This window comes from Mustela putorius, unplaced genomic scaffold, assembly GCF_011764305.1.
Source record: "Mustela putorius furo isolate JIRA1106 unplaced genomic scaffold, ASM1176430v1.1 tig00000450_pilon_pilon_pilon, whole genome shotgun sequence".
Lineage (NCBI taxonomy): Eukaryota > Metazoa > Chordata > Mammalia > Carnivora > Mustelidae > Mustela > Mustela putorius.
Window position 1 is genome coordinate 4,934,402 of NW_025421385.1, and position 24,265 is coordinate 4,958,666.

The window sequence follows — 24,265 nt, forward strand, 5'->3', positions numbered from 1 at the left end:
TCATAAATATTAGAAAACACACAGATAGTAAGTTTTAAAAAAGATCTCAAAATATTCCCACACAGAAACTTAAAATGTAGCTGACAATTAAGTACCTCCTTAAGATGAAAGGAATCTAACTCCAGGCAGTGCAGCCAACGGAGGGGGACAGGCCAAACTCAGAATGACCTCAGTGATGGCACCGGTAAAAAGTATTTTCTGTTTAAAATGTTTAAAACTGATTTACCCAAAGTGAATTTGAGTTATCAAAGAGAATCCAAGCAAATTTAAGGTGCAATTCCTTAAAAGGGGAGCCATTAAGAGAGGCCGAAATAAAACAAACTTTAGGCTTCTGTCTTCCTAATGGAAACTTGTCTTGCCTCTCTAAAGCTAATGCAATCATTTCGAAGTCTAAGGCACAGAAGTTATGAAGAAAAATACCGCCAGCCACACAGGGAGAACAACTTACCTAATACACCACTAGGTTCAATAGGATACTCAAGAATTGATGTAGCTGGTGCCAACGTGTAGGGGTACTCATAGGGTGTGTAGATCAAACCAGCTTCGGGCCCCGGAGGAACTATTGCAGCAGTCGGGTGAGGAGTTCCGTTTGGCATGACCGCGGTCTGTATTTGTCTGATCAAAGGCATTATGGTAGGGCCGGCTGGCGTAGGCGTACGCAGGGCAGCTGGCGGGAGGACAGGCGCAGGCCCAGTGATAATCCTTGGAGCAGCCTGGGCTGTTGCTGCAAGAGAAAAGGCAAGGGCTGCTACAGTAAGCAAAGAAATGTAGGAGGAAGTGTAGAGACAGCAGTATAACATATGGAAAATGAGAGGGAAGTAGGAAAAAGAAAGGAAAAGCAGGAAAGAAGAAAAATAAAAGGAAATCATTAGTACATGCGCTGATCACACAAAATGCCAAAGCACACTGATCAAATGCAAACAGCTTCCCCTTTCCCAGTGTGATTAAGAATACATGTGCAAAAATCAACAAGCCACTGTAAAAATTAAATAAAAAAAACAAAAAATAAAAAACAACAAAAAAGGATGAGACCATTAATACAGGTTATATTTAGTTCATATATTTGATATATCTATTTTTTAAGATCTCATGAGACTAAAGATACATGCAGAAGCACATGAAAACACTCGCATTAAAAGATGTTAAAAATTTTTTGGAATTGGAGTCCACAGAAATACAGTTTTGGCTTATTTCTAATAGGATAGCTTAAGTTTCAAATTAAGAAAAGAGTAACTTTTACGTATTAACCGACAACTACTTTTATATAAATTTCTTGCATCTGTAATGAACTTCATAGAAAAATATTAAAAAATGTCCCACTCCTAAATATAAGACTGTTAATGATCTACTCCATTTTGTAAAGCAACCACGTCTGAACCCACTAAAGTGCCTGTACTTTGGAAAGTGGGATAGGACGTTAAAATTCTACTTCTTTAAAAAAAGAAAAAGCTAGTAATTTAAGTAGAAGATTATGTTCATTGAAAGACTTGTGAAGCTTTAATTCCCTCACAACCTAAAACAGCAATCTTCTTTAAGTTGATGAAAGCATCCAGAGACGTATCTAAAGGAAAACTGGGGTTAAAAATAGTGTATCAGCTACTGCTCTCTGTGAACTCATTCACATTTGAAATCAACAGAGAAAAAACTGGAAGGGAACATTAGCAAGCAAGATCAAAGGACAGAATTTGACAGAAGGGTCACTGCTTTCAGACACACTCCAAATTAAATATGGTTTAAAAAAATAGTTAAAAAAATTTTTTTTGTCTTTTGTATAAATATAACAAAATAAGCTAGAAGCCTTAAATCTGTAGTTAACAGAACAGGAAATTTCCTGAAACTCTTGAATTTAGAAGTTGAAATTTCACCAGAACAATAAAGTTTATAAACCCCAAACTTAGTTAGACATGCTGACATAAAATAAAGGAGAATGTCCCCAATTCATGAAAACAGTAAAAATGGGACTGTTAGTCCCGTCTCAAGTGACCATTATTTCGAATCTTCACTTTGTTTCACTGATCGTGTGTTGTGCTGCCAAAAGGAGAAAGGTCTGTGGACCCAGTGGCTGCTGCGGCTCTAACCATGGACCTCAGTCTCAGGCTTACGTGATTTAATGTTGGCGTCTCTGTAGGTGCCATTCAGAATCGCAAGCTCCATCAGCTGCATCTTCTTCAGGCTGTCTTCTCCCTCTGCCTGCGTGGAAACATGAGAGCAGTAGGCACTTAAGATGGACTGCGTCCGTCACGAGTCGTCTTTACTCCCAAACCTTACAATAAGGAGTATGTGACTACAGCCACCGGCTTCACTCAAAGGGGGGGGGGGAACCACAGAACCAAAAGGTGCTACATACTGATACCCAGAATACCCTCAGCCGCCACTAGCTACATTTATTTCCATGTGGACATTTTTTATGTAAACTACACTGATTTATTAAAGTTCCCCCCAAAGCTTAGCTAAACGGAGTAAATGTTAGTCAAGATTAAATGTAGTGTATTTCTTCTCTTAACCATCATTCTGTAGCACATTCGGAAACTCAATGTGCTCATTAAAAGGGGGGGGGCCACCAACAATGCACCAAAAAAACACACAACCCCCTCCCCAGGACCCACCAAACTGGGATTTTAAACATGTAATATATGAGGGTGGTATTCACATATGAGAATTCTGTTTAATTTTCCAAAAAGGAAGCTTTAATAAAATCACAATCATAAGAATTTCTAAAATTTGAATATATATTCTGTTCTCTTATGCCAACATTCCTGTCTCCTCTCAATTAGTAAATACTATCACCATTCTAAAGCAAATCTAATCTTTAGGGCCACTGTATGATACACTGTCTAACCCCTGAGACATTTAAAAGTAAAAGCTCTAGGGGTGCCTAGGTGGCTCAGTGGGTTAAAGCCTCTGCCTTCAGCTCAGGTCATGATCCATGGTCCTGGGATCGAACTTAGCATCAGGCTCTCTGCTCAGCAGGGAGCCTGCTTCCCCCTCTCTCTCTGCCTGCTGCCTGTGCTCTCTGTCAAATAAATAAAATCTTAAAAAAAAAAAAAAAGTAAAAGCTCTTAACAACTATGTGAGAGTGACAGGCTGTGAACACCAGGATTGTCTCTGACCATGAGAATGTCTGGCCGTCCCGTTTACCTTGGACTTGCCCCACCCTTTCTGTCGATTGTTGTCACCCCTGTTCTGGTCATTACTGGTGTATTACCAAAACTACCACAGTATTATGTTAATGGTATCTCTTCTCCAATCAATCTATACAAGGGTAAGATTAACTGCACAAACACAACTTTTCTTCTTAATGTTCCTTAACATTTTTATGTCTTAAACCCTTCTTAGTTTCTTGCTATCTAAAAATATAAACCATTTAAGCTATCTGTGGATCTGGGCCCAAATTATCTTCTCAAGGTAAAGCAATTAGTTTTCCACTATTTTGTACACCTTTCTTCTACCGTCAATCAATCCCGTCAGTCCGTGTTACGCGTCTCTGTGCGGATTTCGACTTCCGTCTCTTGAACGCTCCTCTGCACTCCGCTCTACCCTCCTAAACCCTACCTACTCTCTGCAAACTCCCAACCTCAATGTTACCTTCTCAAAGGGCCCTCCTTAGATTATACTGTTTCTACCTTGAGTTCTAGTTTCATGTACATCACCGCCACCAAAGTAAGTTCCTGGCGAACAGAGCCTATTTCTTATTGATCACTGCCTGTATTCCCATTCAGCCTGTCCCACAAGCTATTTTTGCTAGTATTTCTAAATGATTGGTACAAAAAATCTTTTAACTTTATTTCCAAATCTCAAATGTCTAAATCCTGTAGGGTAAGCATTAGCGACAGCAAAAAAAAGCAGTAGATGAAGGTCTGTTTACCAAGGTTCATTCCTGAAGACGATGCTAGAAGACAGTGGAACTATGTACTCCTCACATGTATTATGCGGTATCTACTCCTCAGTACTTAATATTTAAAAACAAAGTAACCCAATGACACTTTTTTTCTGACCTGATTCAGAAAGGAGCAGGACCACATGACAAGCTTCTCTGTCCTCCATCCCTACTGCAACTGTCAATGATACACAAAACCCTGTCCTTGGCACTACAGCAGCAAAAAGGGTACTATTATTTATAGTAAACAGAACTGCTCAATTAGCTTTTAACAAACCGCAAAGAATTAAAAAGATGAATGAAAACATCACGAAGATAAAGTTTCAGGTGTCACTGACAACTTTTCAAAAACCTACTTTGTAGGAAAAAACAGAGGAGACTTGAATGCTTGTGGAATCACTATTCCTTGACCCCTAAGAACATGTACAACGATGACAGAGAAAAAAGTTAACAGGATTTCTTTGAAAGCCATTGCAATTACTTGTTAATGGTAAGACAAGCATCAGCAAAAGGGACAAATTAGCAATCCATTATCTAACCCAAACTCCTTAAACTTGTTCCCTGAAAGCTAGTGATATTAAAATCTCACCAAATCATTTCAAATTTAAGTCTATACATAGTAACGGAATATCAGAAACATATAAATTATACTCTACATTAAAAAAAAAAAAAGGAAAAGCAATAGGTATACCTTCATTACTTTCAACAGTGAAACAATGGTACGTATTTGAAAATGTCATCAAGTAAGAGAAATAAAGATGGAAGAAGTTATGTGACCTCTTGTCTCGGAGAGTGCTGCAGAGGGAAGAGGGACTGGAATGCATGTTTTCACCCAACTGTTTTTTTGGATAACAATTTAACCACACTCATTAGCTGGTGATGCAGGGTTAAAACAGAGGAGAAAGCCAAAGAGAAAGATGATGGAAGACACACATGTGTGCACATCAAGGTTCGTGCATGTATGTCTTGACCTTTTACAGGGTGCAGGACACTGAAAAACAGATGTAGGGTCACAGACCTCCCCCTTGCCTACCCAAGAGGAGAGCAGCACAGCTTTCACGAGGCAGCAGCAATGGACTCCGCCACAATGACCTCGCTGGAGGCCACTGAGGTTCACAAGTTAGGAATTACAGTATGCACACTGACTACATCACATTACAGCGGGCTCCACTAACACCTCCTAACAGAGCACAAAATTTAGTTCGGAAGCTAGAGTTTCAACGTGGTGGTCTCACTCCAAAATTAGCTTTACTCTGGCCTCTTCATCACTTCTCCCCACCTCGCCCGCCACTCTGTATGCACAGAGCACGATGCTGTGCCTCAAGAGTCTGCAGAGTTCGTTACAGAATTACTCTAACAGAGAAGTGGTTAGTTAAACCTTCTTGTCCTGGTTTCGTCAGTGAAACTTGACATCATATTCCTGCCTGGATGCTGTTGAAGGGGTATGCCATCTCTCTTTCCAACAGAACTTCAGATAAGAAAATGTGCTGGTTTCTTAGCTAATTTCTCCTGAGTTTTTCCTATAGTCCTGAAGGCTCTAGAGCTTCTGCCACTCAGGCTTCCTATCAGGAGTTTATTTGATGTTTCCTCTTCTCTCAAAGATAAAAGCTGATCAAACAAGGCATCCTGAAATCATACATCTCAACTCCAGATATTTCAGAAGGCATTTCTGTAGAACTTGCACAAGAACAAACACCTCTATAGAGATGGAACACCGACTTCTGCTGCTGTAACAAAAGAAGCTGTTCTTGAACAACCAAACCTCAGGTCGTAGAAGGGTGTTTTATAATGCTGAATCAAAGTGTTCATCTAGAGCTTTACGAATTCTTATTTCTCATTTGCTCTATATTTTAAAATCCGAGATATAATTTATATGCAGTGGAATCCTGAGATCTTAAGTGCAACATTCAGTCAGTTTTCATGAATGCACATCAAGCCACAGGATGGTTCGATCAACTCAAAAGTTCCACGGTGCCTCTTCACACGTTAAGACCCTCCCCACTCTACCCCTGGAAACCCACAATCTGATTTTTGTCACCAGGTTAGTTTTCCTATTCTAGAATTTCATATAATGGAATGACAGAGTACATACACTTCGTGTGCCCCAGCTTCTTTCACTCAGCATTATTCATGAAACTCTTCCGCACTGCCGCATGGGTCAGTGGCATACCTGTTTGGACAGCTGAGTTGTATTTCATTTATTTATCTACTCTTCTGCTATGGCCATTGGAATGTTTTTGGATATTGTGCATAAAGCCACTGTGAAAATTCTCATGTAAGATATTTTTGTGAATGTAGTTTTTCCTGCCCCATTTTCTGAAGACACACCTAGACGTGGAATTACTGGGGTCATAGGATGAATATTTCTCCCACATTTCCTGTATGAAAAGTATTATGTAATGTTACTGAAACATTAGGAATAATGTATCTTTTAAATGTAGAAGTTTAAAAAATATAACAAATACCTGCTAACTTATCTATAGGTCCACTGTCCCATATCTAAAACCTGTGGCATCCTAAGTATTTGAGAATTTTTCAGATATGTATAAAGACATTATACCAAGGATTACACAACATCCCCATTGGGTCTGGAGGAATACTGCAATAATCCAATCTGTGACAAACATAAAAATAGTACACTAATAAGTAGGATAAAGACAGATTATTTTTCTTTTCTGAACTTCTTGGGGGTTTACAATTATGGAAGACAGACTATGAATCTGTATAAATAATCTATGCATTATTATCTATCATACTCTATAATCTATTATAATAATTTACAGCTACGTTACCGGCTATATTTAACAGCTATGTTAAAGTGACAGAAATAGGTCATGGTTAATACTAGACTGAGAATGCAGAGGTCTTAGCATTTTAAAGTAGAACTTATACGCTGCTATACCTTATTTAAAGCTAGATACCAGATTTTCATCATCTAAACATTTACACTTTATAACACTTTGTGGCACTGGTACTGTGTTATCCCTGAGGCCTAGACAGGTTAGGCAGCTTATCTAATGTCGCATATGGTCACACCATCAAACTGGCTTCTAACCCAGCATACTCGATCTAAACTCCTTATCATACCCTCTCCTTGGTGCAGTGCCTTTAAGTGGAATTATCCTTTGGATTCATCGAAGACCTCAAGTAAGAAATTAAGAAAACCATGTTTATTTGGCAGCTTTAAATTTATAAAGTACACATTAAAACAAACTCCACTACAATAATGTAATTAATTACAAAAGAGAAGTGAAGCAAATGTATGAATATTTCCAAATCATTAAAATGTGATTAGTAAAATAATTTTCCTATTAAAAAAAAGCCTAAACTCTCCAGCTTAGCAATCAAGTCACTTAACGTCTGTCTATAAGGCAGTCCTATTTGCAAATATTTTGCATTAGTTAAAATCATCTTCCCACTGTTCCTAGAAGCCTGCTTGTGCTTTTTTGCCCCCAACCAAGACAAGATCCTATCTAGAAGCATCCTCCGCATACTTCTTTTGATAGTCCAGATGACTGTTCCCTCTAGAGTATATTTTTCCTAATCACACACACACACAATGGGTATCATTTTCCTAAATCTATGTTGCTCCTTTTGGGATACTCAATCTTATATAGCCATGTACTATCTCATTTTTTCTATTTTTCATGTAGTTTTCAGGAAATTTCTCATGTGACTTATAACCATAAATTAACCATTAACCAATTAAAACAGTCTTCTTATAGCTCCCAATGCCTTGTAGACGTGAACTTGCTCACTAACATTAAAAAATTTGATTCTTTTCCATAAATTTAAAATAATGAGTGGTGAGAGGCCTGGGTGGCTCAGTTGGTTGAGCGTCTGCGTCTGCCTTTGGCTCAGGTCATAATTCCCAGGTCCTGGGATGGAGCCCCACACTGAGCTCAGTGGGAAGTCAGCGTCTCCCTCTTCCTCTGCCCCTCCTCCTGCTTGTGCTCTCTCTCCCTCTCTCTCAATAAAATCTTAAGAAGAACATACATGAGTAGAAACAGTTTTCTAAACATAAATTCACTTTTCTGAACAAGAAATTAGTAAGAAAAAAGAGAAAATGGAGAGTGACAAAAGTTTAAAACAATTTTCATACCAATCATTACTTGTATATGGTCTGCCAGCTAAAGAAAATTTGATAAAGAACATAACTGACTTTAAGCTAAATAGAGGATTTTATACAGGAGAGAAACAGAACAGAATCTGTCTTTAAAGGCATATTCTGTTATTTTGTGAATGGACTGTTTGGGGCTTGAGTACGATTAGAGAGAGACCAGTCATGAGGAGCTTGACTTCAACCCCAGTGACAGAAAATGTACTGGACTGGCGTGGAAGTAGTAACAGATGGAAAAAAAATAACTCAAAAGGACTTGACAGCTAGTCGGATGGAACAAGCGAGAGAAAGGAGACATTAAAGAATAATGTTCAGGTTTTTGGATTAAGCAATCAAGTAGATGGTGGCTCCATTTAATAAAGGGAAAGGCTGAGGGGAACAGAATCAAGAGCTCTGTTTGGAAATACTAAGTTTGAAAATGCTTGGCTCTTTAAATAGCCAAGTGGAGATGTGAGGTACAGAGCTTAATGTAAATCCGCGACTATTTACTCAAATTCATCCCATAATGCTAGTAGAAAAATTAACCTCCTGCACTATTTTATAATATTTTTCTCCTAGATTATGCAGATTATTAAGTTTCAAACTGACCGGCTCTATACTTTTAACAGTGGGTTTAGGACTCTTGATAGTACTATCTCTTCTTTGCAAGCTGGTTCTGGTGGGCTCTCACAACCGAGATGCACCGTAGAGGGCATTTAAGCAAGACGGAAGAACAATGGAGGGGAGAAGGGATGCTCCTTCCCGTGCCAGAGGTTCTCAGGCTCCACACTTCCTTCCCAGCACTTCTAGAACAAGCTTTCTTATGTCACCCATGAGGAACACCACCAGCCAACCAGTTTATCTACTCCTCTGAGCTACTGTGTTTCCCGTATGAGGCAAGTTCCACGTCTGCACAGAACTTTCTCACAGTGCCCAAGATCGAACAACAGTACCAATCTCTCTCTTGTCTCTCCCAGCCCTGGCGTAAGAGCTGCTGCCTATCCTTTCTCAATCTGTATTACACCCTGCTCCTTTTGTAGTTTTCAGCACATGTTTAATCAATTAATTCATTAATTCTCTCCACTGAAAAACCTAATGTGGCTTTTGTTTTCCTGATACAAGGAAGTGGCTCCCCATTACTACTACTTCATAGGGCCTGAACTTCCCAGACTGGCCTTTATGGCCACACCCATTTCTTTTAAGTCACCAACTTCATCTTGTGCCAAAAAGGTACGTGGACTCCATGGTAATCTATTGTTTCTTCAGATTTATAAGTTGCTTGATTCCACCTTCCTTTCCTTTCCCAGTCTTCAATGTCTAGTTAAGAGATGACTAATGAGCACTTACTATGATGCAGATACTGTGCTAAAGTCCAACACAAAAAGAATGATGTTCACCAACTGAAGAGCATGAGAGAAAAGTCCCAGAATCGTACAGAAACCCAACACTGCAAACATGTATCAGAACTCCGTGCTTAGGTGGAGAGGCAAAGGCACATTAGCACCACTGTTGCACCTTGGCTACACAGGCCGAGTACTAAAAGGTAATGTGTAAGCCCCCACTTTCAATGATACGCGAAGACTATCTTATTGTTTTGTTGAAAAATTCGTGGGTCAAAATGTTACAGACACAGTAGGGGGAGAAAAATCTTGGCGTATCTTACACTATTTGCCATTACATTCATTATCCCACAAACTTCCACTTAATCATAATACCTGGTTTAGCAGCAACAACTTACCAAAAATAAAACAAGATAGAGAGGAAGAAGCACAAGGCACTTTCCTTAGCCAGAAAAGTTTGAAAGGTTTAAACACACACACACACACACACACACACACACACAGAGCTGCATAAATTTTATTAAACTATATAAAAAACTAACTTTTAAAAATTTTATTTATTTTAGAGAGAAGAGCATGCATGTGCGGGGGGAGGGGCAGAGATAAAGAATCTCAAGCCCACTCCCCGCCCCCGCCCCCCACCACCATGCTGAGCAGCCTAAGATCATGACCTGAGTCAAACCAAAAGTCAGATGCTCTCCCAACTAGGCTCTCCAAGTGCCTCCACTGAATACTTTTTTTTTTTTTTTTAATTTTTAAGATAATGTGTTCTTTCCTCAACCAGGCATAAACAGATCTATTAAAAGCAGTAACAATCTCAGAAAAGTCTTATCATAATAAGCATTTATTTCTTCCTATGTGAAACACAGTATGACATAATTTGATATTTTATTCTTTATGGTAAGCTTAATAGGAATGACAAACTTTTGAAAGATTTACACGATCCATACCTTGGGCTACACACTAAACTAGTATCAGCAAAGCCACAAAATTATCTTACAGGGAAGAAAGTCCTCTCAAATAGATCATTTTAGGTGAACACTTTCAGACTATACAGCTGGGGCAACAAAGGAAGGGCATATAATTACACACTGTGAGCTGAGGAGAGCCTGACTCTACAGAAGATAAAGAGCAGGTACCTGAAAATGATGATGATTTAAAAATGGATTAGTTGTGGGAGGTATATGGGAGAAGGAGGGAAAAATTTGCAAAGTATATATACAGTGGCAGCGGTGGTAGGGAGTGAGTAGACCCTTGTAGGATGTCATAACAAATGCCTGACAAGTTCTAGAAGTAATAACACATTAAACTCACATGGATCCAGATTAAGCAGTAAGTCTACAGGAAGGAAAAGTAATTTCTTTTCTTTTTTTTTTTTTTAAATCGTTATTTATTTATTTACTTACTTACTTATTTTAAAGATTTTATTTATATATTTGACAGACAGAGATCACAAGTAGGCAGAGAGGCAGGCAGAGAGAGGGGGGGAAGCAGGCTCCCTGCTGAGCAGAGAACCCGATGCAGGGCTGGATCCCAGGACCCTGGGATCATGACCTGAGCCGAGGGCAGAGGCCTTAACCCACTGAGCCACCTAGGCGCCCCAATTTATTTTCTTTTTAACAAAATACTCACTACATACTAAAGACCGATCACTAGTCTAGGTATAGAAAGAATGAGATGTGGCATTTGTATTTAAGACTGAGAGTCTGGTTTGGATAGAGATGGAAAGGAAAGCAAGCTCAATAAAGTTTAACAGCTGCTATGAGAAGTTTACGCAGGGTGTAGCTGAAGACCAAACACAGAACTATGGGGAAAGGACCAAGAACCACTTCAAGGATCTAAAGATAACTACGAACCTGTCTAAAAAAATCCAGAGTACAAAGGCAAAATGTTACCTACACTGTTAGTGGGTTAACAGAGAACTAAGCTCACCCAAAAGTATCTATGATAAAACTGTTAGGGACGCCTGGGTGCCTTAGTCAGATAAGCCTCTGCCTTCCGCTCAGGTTATGATCCCAGGGTCCTGGGAAAGAGCACTGGGCTCTTTCCTCAATAGGGAGCCTGCTTCTCTCTCCACATTGACTGCTACTCTGCCTGCTTGTGTGCTCTCTCTTCCTTCTCTCTCTCTCTCTTTCTGACAAATAAATAAAATCTTAAAAACAAGCAAACAAACAAAACTGTTAATCATGGTCTTAAAAGACTTCCAGGTAATGCTACTATATGATGTCAACCTACTACAGGGATTCTTCAAAGTAACCTATAGGCACTAGGACACACTGATGAGATTTCTGCGCCATCAAGTGCAGTGTAATGATCTCTAAGCTGAGAGTAGAGGCGGAAAGCTGCCCTGTCCTCGGAGCAATGGCAGGTCACTATTGCTAGTTTCACTTATACACAAACTACTTTTGGATCTAGTCATTATGGTGGCACTGAGGCCATTAATTTTGGTCGCTTCACACCTTAACTTTTGTTCTTTACTGTTCTGTAAGATATCTAAAGGGGTATCTTCCCTGTAAACAGCTGACTGAAACTTTGAACCTCAACATAAGGCCAAGGGAGACAAAGCAGGGAAGAAAAAAGGGCAGGGAATTTCTTCAAGTATCACCTAGTAGCATTTGACCTCTATGATGTATCACCACTGCAATAAAGACAAATAAGATTTAAGTTTTGCCCTATAATTTTTGTTCTGAGATTGAGACTCTTATTATCTATTTTTCCTTGGCCAGAGAAAAAAAATAATTAAGCTAATTAAATATCTCATTTTTTTAAAAGGTCTCTTATTATCTCATTTTTTTTAAAGGTCTCTTGTTTCTGGGATTCACATAAGCCTTTATTTCAAGTGTTTATAACTTTTAAAGAATTTAGTCATTCTTATCTGATTTAACCTTCTTAACAGCCTGTAAGGTCTATAACACAAGGTGTTATCTCTCCCACTGGTTGTACTTTAGGGTAAAATTTAACATAAGACAGGAGTTTGTGCCACTATGTTAGTAAAGCACTTGAATGCTTCTTTTGCTTAGCTATCCCACAGTTAGGAAGCCAAGTACGGGTGGCCAAACTTGCAGAATAAAATAATAAACAAAATGTGGAATATAAATAACACTTTTCTTTAGGGATGAAGAATAATGTACTTCTGAAATAAACTACAAATACTCCTTCATTTCTTAAGTGGGTTTAGCTATATAGCAACCTAAAAACCACATTTTAAAGTAGGCATAAAATAAATCAGGGAAAGTTAAGTATAGGAGTTGACAATTAGGAACAGGAGTTAATTCTGAACTAAAACTTTAGAAATTTTTCCTCTACTGCAGGAGTTATTTATGAGAAAAACAGCTGTTATTCTGGAATATACCAGATATTATTTTAGAAGAAGGCAATATAAGAAGTCCTCTCAAGTCCTCTACTTAAGAACTGTGAACCTTATCAACTTTCAAAGTTAACAAAGCACTCTCCTTAAGCAAGCTGATAACGCATGGGCATTTGGTTTTGGGGTATTCTTGGTGGCTTCCATGTTTACCTTGTATTTTGAGGTGTTTTATAAATATTTTTAAAAAACCACATTATAGCCAGTAAGTGTAACAATAATTAGCCTATAAACTAGTAATATACAATCATCAAGAGAAACAAAAATTTTTAAATGATGAGAAAATGTTCAATGTTGGAAAGTATTTTAAAAATCAAGGGTTTAGGGTGCCTGAGTGGCTCAGTTGGTTAAGCAACTGCCTTCAGCTCAGGTCACGATCCCAGACTCCCAGGATCGAGTCCTGCATTGGGGTCCCAGCTCCACAGGGAGTCTGCTTCTCCCTCTGACCTTCTTGCCTCTCACTCACTCTCTCAAATAAATAAATAAAAAAAATCTTAAAACAAACAAACAAACAAAGGTTTAAAAACCAAGATGAAATTTCTTTCATAATGATAGCTGTGTGGTGTGACCTCAAGCCTTGGGCGAATGAATCGTTCACACTGCACAGAATGTGACTATGCACACTGGGAAGGGGCCAGGTATATTCAGGCTGCCAGCGATTTCCCTGTGAGACTTGATGAGCTCTAGTACGTAAGGGTGACAACTGCCTCAACAGGTTTCTTTATGTATATACCAAACTGATGTATTTTGAAGAAGGTATCAATGATATACCACACCAAGGGGGTTGAATACACTGACAAAGTCTTAAACTACCAAGGGCAGGCCCTTAACTCTTTAGTAGGAGGTATCCAGGGAATGAAAGCAGGAAATGCTCTTCAGTGATCTGGCCTCACAAACCAATGGACTTAAATATTTTCTTTCCAAATCCAGGTGCTTTTGTATTAACTTTAAAACTGTATTTTAAAGATTATTTGAGAGCAAGAGAGAGAGCACTTGTGTGTGTGTGTAAGAGGGAGAGAATCTCAAGCAGATTCCCTGCTGAGCAAGGATCCAGAGGTGAGGCTAGGTCTCACAACCAAGAAGTATATGACCTGAGCCGAAATCACTAGTTGGTTAATTGCTTAACCAACTGAAGCACCCAGGAGTCCCTAAATTGTATTTTAAAATTTACATATAAGCTACTACTCAAGGGAGCCTTAATGGCTTTATTCCCATCTAGATTTTATTATAAACTGAATTTATCCCTTATAGTTGATATATAATTTTATCCTACTATTTTTATGAAATATCCTATGAAAAGTCTTTACATTATAGTCCTTAAATCTCTAAAAGATGATTATATCTCTAAGACAGGTTTTAACTAACAAAGACTGCGCTCTTGGAAATTTGTATCAGGGAAGATGGAGTTGGATATAGACAATTAAGCCGTTAAAACAAACTTAGACGGAGTTTCCAGGAACATTCAGCAAGGATGTCAAACTAAGTTTGGGCTCCTGATCAACCGGGCAGTGAAGGCTCTGGGACATTCACATGTCAAAGTGATGTGCAGTGTCAGACGCACAGATGAGTACGAGTTCAAGGGGTCAGAAAGAGTGAAGGTGGTTCCAAGGAAGAGAAAGAACACGCTCAAAGATCTAGAATCAAGAGTGAGATCAGTAAGGTTGATGATGTGGTAACAGTCTGCAAGCCGTGCTCAAGCAAGGACATACTCTGTGGAGTGATTCAAACTCACTAGAGGGTCTTAACCTAAGGAAAATCATGATTAAAATTCTATTTTTAGAAGCACTTCTTTAGCTGCAGTATAGAGAGTATCAGGAAAGGTAAGACTAAGACAGGCAGGAAGATCATACAGATAAAGCAGAGACTGTATGTTTCTAATCCAGGCAACAAATAATGATATTCTGAACCGAGACAATTCCAACAGGGATGGAGAGATGAGAAGTAGGAGATGGTTGGAGGGCCGAACCAATGGTGCGTGTGTATGTGTTGGGAAGGGGGATGTGGCAGCACAATATTCTAAATATTCATGATATTTCAAGTCTAAACCACAGTTTAATAGTTCCTCATTGTCTTACATTAATTTTTTGCTTTTATGAAGAATACTGTTACAAATTACTTTCCTGATTGGGGATTACCTCTTTGGAATAAACTAAGAACTACACTTACTCACTTACTCCACCACTTCATGCCAGAGGCTGCATACCCTATTAAACTGTGTCCTGAAAAGGCTTTTGCAATGTCCATGGTTACAAAGGTATGGGTATTCATTTTATGGTCTTTTCAATAACTTGTTTTATTTAAAAAAAAAAAGAAAGAAAGAAAAAGAAAAGAAAAACTCAAACAAAATAACTGCTAACCAAATGGGAATAATGTCATTGATTCCTTAAATGGAAGTTCAAATTGGGCTTTTTCTCAGGCATCTTCCAGGAAGAGCTGTGATTTTCCCACTTTTATTTCCCCATGAAAACAGAGTAACTGCCAGGATTGTATTAATATGCTAGAGTTCACTAAAAAGCTATGTGCATGGTAAAATGATGATCTCTCTCTGTGCCTGGTGGCTCTCACCTGACAAGCTAGACCAGTAACCACAAAGATCACAGAGTATAAGTATTGCTTGTACTTTGACTGTTTTAATGCTTCTTACTGCTTTTATATATTTTATATACATATGTACATATAACATACATATGTATGTGTAAAAAGTACTTATGTATACATATCTGTATGTATAGCATAGTTTTTAAAAGTTACTTGTACTTTCACAGTTTCTTTTTATCACAGAGAATATCCAACATATATAAAATCAGCAAACTCTTAAATGTTTTGCATTCCAGTGACAGATCTTATACTGAAAATACTTCAAATTTATAAAAATTAGTAGCTAAAATGGGGTTTGTTAACAGAAGGATACTTTAGAAGCTGCTGTAATGCATTTTTTAAATTTAGGAACACTAGGGTGCCTGGGTGGCTCAGAGGGTTGAAGACTCTGCTTCGGCTCAGGTCATGATTGAGCCCTGCAACGGGCTCTCTGCTCAGCAGGGAGCCTGTTTCCCCCTTTCTCTCTGCCTGCCTCTCTGTCTACTTGTGATTGCTGTCAAATAAATAAAATCTTTTAAATAAATAAATAGATTTAGGAGCACCTTAAAAATATTAAGTTGCATGGCTGGAGGACATTTTAATTGGCTTATAACTATAATCATTACCAAATCTAACACTCACTACTTGGTTTTTAAACCACAGTAGAAATAGTCTTCTGCTTCGGCAAGTTCTACTGCTTCAGTGCTGTATGAGGATTCTGAGTGGTGGCATACTTCCTACCACCAGCATCAACATACAAACACAGGTATTTTTCTGACAGACAAGTTTTCATGGTAAGTAATGGAATTAAGAAAGCAGTAAATCAGAGAACAACATATTCATTGCGTAGCCACTATTAGCTGAAATGTCACTGATGTTCCACAGGTAAGCAGCTTTTTGATGGGATGGTTGGTGCTTTAAATATTTGGTATGAAGATTTAAGAAAAAATTTGCTGGTGATATAAAGAAAGGCATTATCTCTGATTCCAGAGTTAGAAGTAATTCAACTCTGGATCTATCCTATTATAATTTGGTTTTATAGCACTGGATTTATAGCTTTTTCAAAAATCTCTGCTTACTAAAATTCCTATAGGAAAAAACAGCTTTATTAATGTGAGTTTCAAACTCCTAATTTCCCATGAAAAACTTTATGAATCAAAAGATGTTTACAAACCATGTCTTGATTGCATATAATAAGGAACATACTTCTTCATTTGTTGTGGAACAGACTCAATGATTTCATAACAACAAAACTATACTAGTATGTTCCCAGTATATATGAAACAGTAATCAATATTTGTTCAATGAATATAAGCAGATGGTTAAAACAGTAGCGTGTTAAATTAAAACAGAATTTTTCTTTAAGAAGTTATGAATAACAAAGCAAAACACTACTACATGTTAATATGCAGTCATGTAAAAAATTTGACAAATACTATGTAGTATTTTTGAGAACACATTTCTTAGTTGCTAGTGTTTCACTGGCAATTCTAAACCATTCTAAGCGCCGGTATACTGGGAGAAATCTTTATGTGGCTTCTGCCAGGCCTTTACCCGTCTTAGTTTCTACGGCTAAACAAATAAACAAGGGGTGTTCTGGGAATTGCAAGGTATTTTATATTGGGGGAGGGTAAGGAAGAAATAACATGAAACAAAACTGGAAAGGTAGATATGTACGAGGTGAAGATGGGCTACAAATGCTGTGCTAACTAGTTTGCATTTTACCAGGCAAGGACAGAAAGCCATGAAAATGTAAAATAGGGAACATGATAATACTTCAAATATATACTGAAAAGATAACTCTGGGGGTACCTGGGTGGCTCAGTTGGTTAAGTGTCTGCTTTTGGCTCAGGTCATGATCCCAGGAGCCTGGGATCGAGTTCCACATCAGGCTCTCTGCTAGGCAGGGAGCATCCTTTTCCCTTCTCCCTCTGCCTGGTGCTCCCCCTGCTTGTACTGTCAAATAAATAAAAACTTTAAAAAAAAAAGGTAACTAGCTGCAACTAGGAAGGAGCACCAATTGACCTAGTACAAGAGTGAGCATGGAAACGAAGAGCCAGGTGCTACTAAGAGGAAGAAATCAGAACAGGATGAAATGGATGGGAAAGAGCAGGAGCAGAGGGGAAGCAGTGGTGCAGTTAAGGATCTATGACTCGGTGGCAAGGGCTGTCATTCACAAAGAGAAAACAATGGAGGAACTGCTGTATGAGGAGGGCAGGGAAGAATGTGATGTTAGTTTGGGAAGGGTTATGTTTGAGATTGTATGAATCATCCCAAGGAGGTGCTGAATGGATTGGGGAGCTGCGGGGCTGAGATGAGCAGCATAATGAAGAACGATCATGATGGCAGTGGTCCCTGGAGATAGATTCTGGATGAGAATGCCCAGAAAGAACAAACCGGAGTGCAAAAAGATCACTCTGGGAAGTCTCTACCTCCAGTAACAGCATGACATTTCTGAAAAGCAAGCATCAAGTGACTAAGTAACCAGGAAACTCATTAATTTTGCCCTCCTCTCATTTTTATATTACTAAATCTCTTATCTCCGTATGTACCAAAGTCTTGGTTTCTAGGCTGGTATATAGCAGTCTCTCAATAGAAGTTTGTGAGTGAATTGCTTTTGACAATCATTAAGTGAGTTTTTTAATCTCTACAAGTATGTTATAATTCCACAGATACTAAATTCAGTAATCAAAGTCTATTATTTAAGAGTATACTATCATCCTTCAAAAGCAAATACATAAAATATATAAATATGAAGAAAGCTTAATTCATGAGTCTCTTAACTTGCTCAGAGATACATTCTACAAAGAGGTTTAACAAAAATAAGTTGATGTCATATTTTAAAGGCATAACTTTAAAAACTCACTCTATTATTTTGTATTTGATGCACACATTAAAAATTGATTTTTTTTTTCCCACAAAGGTATTAAAGGTTAAAAGAATAAAAAACTCGTCTACTTATACAAATATGCAATACAGGCTTCAGATTAATGCCCATAAAGGAGAAGTCTTATTAGTACTGTCACTTGTGAAATCAAATTTTAAAAATTTAGTTGTCAAAAACACAGGAGAAAATCAAGCTATTTATGACAAGTTACCAAATTAAGTTTACCTGAAACTAAATTAAAATGCTCACCTGACTCTTTAAAATACCATTAAATCTCACAATGGTAATATCTGAATAATTTTACTTACATAAAATACTCAAACATTTGAAGTGTTGTCAAAAAAATTAGATATAAGGGTTTAAAAACGTAAGTTAACTAAAGGGTATTTGATTTTCTTAACTTTTTTGCTAAGTCAACTTCAATGTGCATTAATAGAAAATGAATGGAATACAAATGCTTCACCTATATATAAGGAACATGATGCTACTTACCAACCATCAGAAGGGCATGCAAACAAATTAAAGGGATGTATGAAAATAATTGAACTAAAGAAGATACACCGAGAAATCACTCTATTTTTCTATTAAATAATTTTATGTCTTTAATAAAAAAAATCAATATATAGTAAATTAATTTTAGAGTATCTGTGTAGAATACCATACATTTAGTAAGGGAGAAAACAAACAAACAAATAAACAACTAAAATGCATTATCCCAGCCAGCGTTTTTAGGTATGGGATAGAAACATTAAGAGTTAAGAATACATAGGTACTAATAAGTGTAAAATGTTACATAATAAATTCAGCATGCAAATTCTGAGGGATGCATGGAATGTAAGGTTAAAATGAAAGGAACTTTTATATAAACTACAAAAATATTTCCTAGAGAATAAACACATACTACCCTATTACCTTACCCCAAGAATCTGTTTTATATTTGCAACACCTTAAATTTAGAGTTACAAGCTATCTAAACTGTCAACCACATTTCTTGTGTTAGGGAAGCCATTCTTTAATGAATCCTTGTAATAACAAAAAGGATATTTTTTGCAGACTCTCTTTCTGAGGGCTTGTTCACACACACAAGACCTATCTTACTATTACTGTCAAGCAGCTCCAGGTGTGGGGAAAAGGCCCCGGTTCATTTAAAAAAATGCCGACCCATTTCTAGTCACATGATGGCTGGACAGACAGTAAAGAGATTTCAACACAGCTGCTCAGTGATTTATGACAATGATCGAAGTCTTACAACCTATACCATGTCACACTTCTTAATCTGTCCACATGGATTGCTATCCAAAGATACAGTATTTTCAATTATTTGTGAAAATTCTAGTTGGAATAGGCTCCTGTGGCTGCTCTAATGCAGAATCTGGGGTAGGATATAGAAAGATACTGATGTGGAATCCAGTTAAATTTTGTTTAGCATTGTCCCTCTCTAGAAGAAGCAGTTAACCACATTTCAACTTCTGCAAGCACTTCCCCCTCGTGTTTCCTAAAGCAGTGCACACTGACTGATGCATCAGAGCATCTCACAAACAGCATACAGTGTGCTATGCCACTCTATTCCAGTCTTAGATCTCTGACAAAGACTTCTCTAATGATCTCTGTAGGCTAAATTTAAATGAGATTTCTGACAGTCTTCTCTGTCACTGGGTCAAGGTTTATTAATTTATTAAGGCTCAATGGTAATCTTAGAACTACAGGATTTTAATCAGAGTACTTTGATATGTAAATATAATTTAAAAAGATTACTATATAAACAAAAATATATTTGTCGTATCTTAAAAAAATACTCATTTTGTACTTTCTTATTTGAATTAAACAATTTCTGCATACCTGTATCTCCTTGTAAAACATTACTGAAACCTCCACCTACATTTTCAGGGCACTAAGATTTGCAACAACCATATTTTTTTCTTCCTTACAAAAGTAAGTTATCTTGAAAATGTTAACAGAGACTACCCCAAAGACCTGATTTATTGTGTGAAAATATGTTAGTCTCAAAATTTTAAATACTTAAATTTCACTAAGTTTTTTTCTGGAGGGCAGACATAAAACACTAATGCAAGAAATATTATTATTACTGATATCTTGAGGACAAGAGAGGTCATACAAGCCTAAGTGATGTTCACCACCAAGGCATTTAAAGGAGCATTTTCTACTAAAAAGTGATTTATACTAAGACCCAGTTCTTTTGAAAGATATGAGAGACTGCTCTCTGAAAAGCATTTATATGCAAACTAAATAATCCAGCTTATTAAGTCTGGGTACCTTGTTTTCCAAAAAAGCTTTAAATGTTCATCTTACTTTTAAGACAAATGCAGCATGTGTAAAGATATACATTTATTACATGCACTGAGCAAAATTAAAGTTAGTATCAGGTCAGTGCTCATTAAAACAAAACAATAATTTTAAGGGAGTTATCTGAAGATATATTTAACTTAGGAGGGAAAATTTATGTCTCTAGTTTTCATCTTCTTTTTCCTCCATCGATCTGGAACAAAATACCTTTCCTTAAATGTGCTTACTGTACTATATTTAGTGAATAAACAAGCCTTAATAAGTGGATCGACTGCACGAGAGCATGGATCAACTCATTCTCATTAAGAACTTAAGAAGCTATCAGCCTTCTATACAGTCCTGCCTGTATGAGAGGAAGCGAGGACTAGCTCCTTTCAAACCTGTAATTTATGAGTTTATTCAAACCTGCCAAATTGCTTTAAGTAAACGCCTTTCACATTTGAAAATTCCCATGGCAACTCATTTTAGTTTGGCAGACAAGCAGACCCAAATTCAATCCTTTTATCCTGCAGCTAAACCATTACAATAGTAATTCTGCTCTGACACTCTGAAGAGACTGCTAATTACTGTACTCTGGGTCCCTAGACAGATTTCCCATTCAGATTAAAACGGTTGTGCATGGGAGAAAACAGTAGCAACACCTTTCTTTACATGAGAGAGATGCTCTCTCAGACTACAGCTCTATCAAGGCCCAAGCGCATCACAGGGAGATGTCTTTTAACACGTTACCTTCTCTCCCAGGAAAATGAAAAGGAGAACAAGAAGACCACAGACTTGACTGAGTCACACCATGGTCAAGAACTAAAAGTAATACTATCAGTTCATTCACAACCCAGTTGAAAACCCTGAACTCCAAGATAAGACTACTCCATCTCTCTTCATTTATTTTCAGGTTATAATTAATACACAGTTAACTATGAGCCAAATGCATATAGCATCAGAAAGAAGAGAATCTTTGGGTAACATGAAAAGTAAACTTTTAAAAAATTTTGTGGCGGATCCTTTTTTCCTACCACTCTCCCAAATTTTGAGAGCATCTGTAGTTTTTTTAATTCAAGACACTGAATTAAAATTACTTATTTTTCCAATGTCGTAATATTCCTTGAAATAACCAGAAGCAACTTTAAATTTCAAAATCCTCATTGAGAAATTCATCAGAATCTATTAAGTATTAGATCAATTATTACTGAGCTCTACACATATTAATGGTTTCATGAAGAAATAAGTTATAATGTCCAAAATTGATTCATGTTCAAGTTCTCAAGTACATATAAGCAAACTTAAAAGAAAAAATAAAAGAACAAAACAGATTTGATTACCCCAACAATAAAGTTAAAAGCTGAAATGTTAAAAAGTGAAATGAATACTTTATGACTTGTTTGGGACCGGTGGCATCTTGGTATGTGAAAGTCTGTGTTAAATTATGAGACCATGTAAACTTCAGCTGCCTAGCAACACTAATTCCTCTAATACACAGTTTGGTGCTGCTCATTTAGTCTGGTCTTTCCATTTAGTACTCTATACCTCCTTTAGAGAAATCTTTACCTCTGCTCCTATCGAAAGGGAAGACAAATTATAGTGAGAAAGAGGGCTATTTGGCCATATATCCCTTACCTCTACTTTCTCAGTCTTCGTATCAACATAAGTCCAGCATAATATCTCCCCCACTTCCACTAGTCTAGTGTTTTTTAGGTTCCTTAGGAGAGGATTAGATACGTATTCGTGTAAGGACTTAGCTAATGATGAGAAATAGTATTAATTATTTTACAACGAACTGGAACGAGAATTGATTGCAAGAGGGATGGTATCTGATCAGCTGAGATGATGATGCATTCCCACAGCGAGTGACCGAGGGACTACAGTGAGGGAGTGAGTGAGGGCAACAGAGGCGGGGGTGGGGGAGAAAGATAGAAAAGAGAGGGGGAGAGAGAAAGCAAGAGGGAGGGGTAGAGAGCGGGAGAAAGAGCGAGAGAAAGGAAGGAAGATGGCGGGGGTGGGGGGCAGGAGAAAGATGGGAGGGGAGGAGGGGAGAAGGGGGACCTTGAGACAGAGGACGAGAGATGGGGGAGGGGGGAAGAGAAGGGAGGGCGGGGAAGCAGACTTTTATACAGGATGTTACTTTTTAGTAACATTAATCTATGGTTTCATAATCATCTTATTAACACCATAATCAAAAGCCTATAAAGTAAAATTGTGGATTAGCAATGACGGTACATTTTGTAGGTGAGCAACAGAGTTCCTTTTCGTGTGGTGCCTTCTGTGACCAGAAACTGTCACAGCCAATGGTGCAGTTGAGGTAACCAGTCCATACAATATATATATATAAAAAAAAAAATAGTAAGTCTTGTAATTCCATATAACTAAAATAATTTTTTGCCTACACGAAGCCATTCTAAGGCAAATGAGCAAAAAATAGTAATAGCCCAATTTTATAATTAAGGAAATAAAAGCTCCAAGTTTAAGGGACAGTCCCTGACCATGCATGATTTGTCCAAACATACTACTGCATTTGTCACTACTTTTGACCTGGCACAAAAACACATGGATATTGTCTCTAGAGTCCTGTGTCTTAAAGTTCCAGATCAAGCCTCAGCTACTGCTGTCAAGTCTTCTTCCTTAAGCACCCAGTCCATGGTACACCTTCTTTTAAATTCAGTTAACATCTTCTCTAATACTGACTGCCACCTAGGTACTGCTCAGTACCATCTCTCTAGAAAATGTGTTGCATGAAGTTAACTGGCATTTTTTGAGGAAAAAAACAAAGATTTCAAAATTAAAGCAAGGAGAAAAGTGTCATCATATAAAATGTAGAATGACATCTTTAAATGATGCTAAACCCTGTTCATTCATACACACATACACATATACACACATGTAACCATGTGCATATACCAATTTAGTTTGCTATTTTAGTGTTTTCAAGGACAGTATATTACTGTGCATACTTTCACAATGAATGAATATTTTTACACATCTCGTTCAGTAGTTCACAGAAGTAGGGAAAATGGGTAAGAACAGGAGAAACCTGAACATTTTCAATCACCTTCATCTAAACATTTACAGAACATATACCCGACCACTGCAAAATAAACATGTTTTTAAGTGTATGTGGAATATTCATAACATATGCTGGATTATAAAAAGTCTTAATGACATTCAAAAAGACTAAAGTCTTATAGAATACAATCTCTAAGAAAAAAAAATTAAATTAGAAATCAGTCACAGTAATAAGATAAATGGAAAAGTCCCAAATATCTGGAAACATATGAAAATAACCCATAGGTCGAATTAGAAATTATAAAGGAAATTTAAAAATATTTTGAACTGACTGGTAATGAAAATAAAACATAACATTATTTTTTGGAAGCAGCTAAAGCATTATAGAGAGAAATTTCTATCTTTAAGATAGAAGAAAGTAGACTAGAGAAAAATAAACAAAACCAAAAGTTGGTTCTTAGAAAATATCAATAGAATTAATAAAAACTCTCTCCAGAGGTAGACTGATCAAGAAAATAAGAAAGTCGTCACAAATTGCTAATGTCACGAATAAAAGAGAGAATACCACAGATCCTAGAGACCTTAAAAAGGTAAAAAGGGAACACAAAGATAAACTCCTTGAAAAATATAAAAACAAGAAAAAACCCCGACAAGTTTCATATTTATGAATAAAAGTGTATTTGTAATTAAAAGCTTTCCCACAAAATGAAGAAAAATAGAAGCCACAGAGTAGAGTAACTGACCAAGAATTTAATCTCAAATTATATAAAAAATTGTTAGAACGGCAGGGCGGGGGTGGGGGGAAGGGCAAGTCAATAAA

General features: G+C 37.3%; 1 protein-coding gene across 8 annotated transcripts in view; it reads right to left on the reverse strand.

Annotated features, from left to right (window-relative positions):
• QKI (QKI, KH domain containing RNA binding) overlaps window positions 1–24,265 on the reverse strand; it is a 160,396-nt gene that overhangs the window by 14,225 nt on the left and 121,906 nt on the right. For 4 of the 8 annotated variants that reach the window (XR_006606790.1, XM_045080070.1, XM_045080072.1 and 1 more), the window contains exons 5-6: window positions 2,103–2,190; window positions 449–748 (exon numbers count right to left, since the gene is read on the reverse strand). Coding sequence is in view for 7 of the 8 variants with exons in the window: in XM_045080070.1 (XP_044936005.1) it covers window positions 449–748; window positions 2,103–2,190 (388 nt within the window). In the remaining variant the exon portion in view is untranslated. The remainder of the gene's footprint in view (window positions 1–448; window positions 749–2,102; window positions 2,191–24,265) is intronic. The other 4 variants (XM_045080067.1, XM_045080069.1, XM_045080066.1 and 1 more) reach the window with 2 other exon arrangements.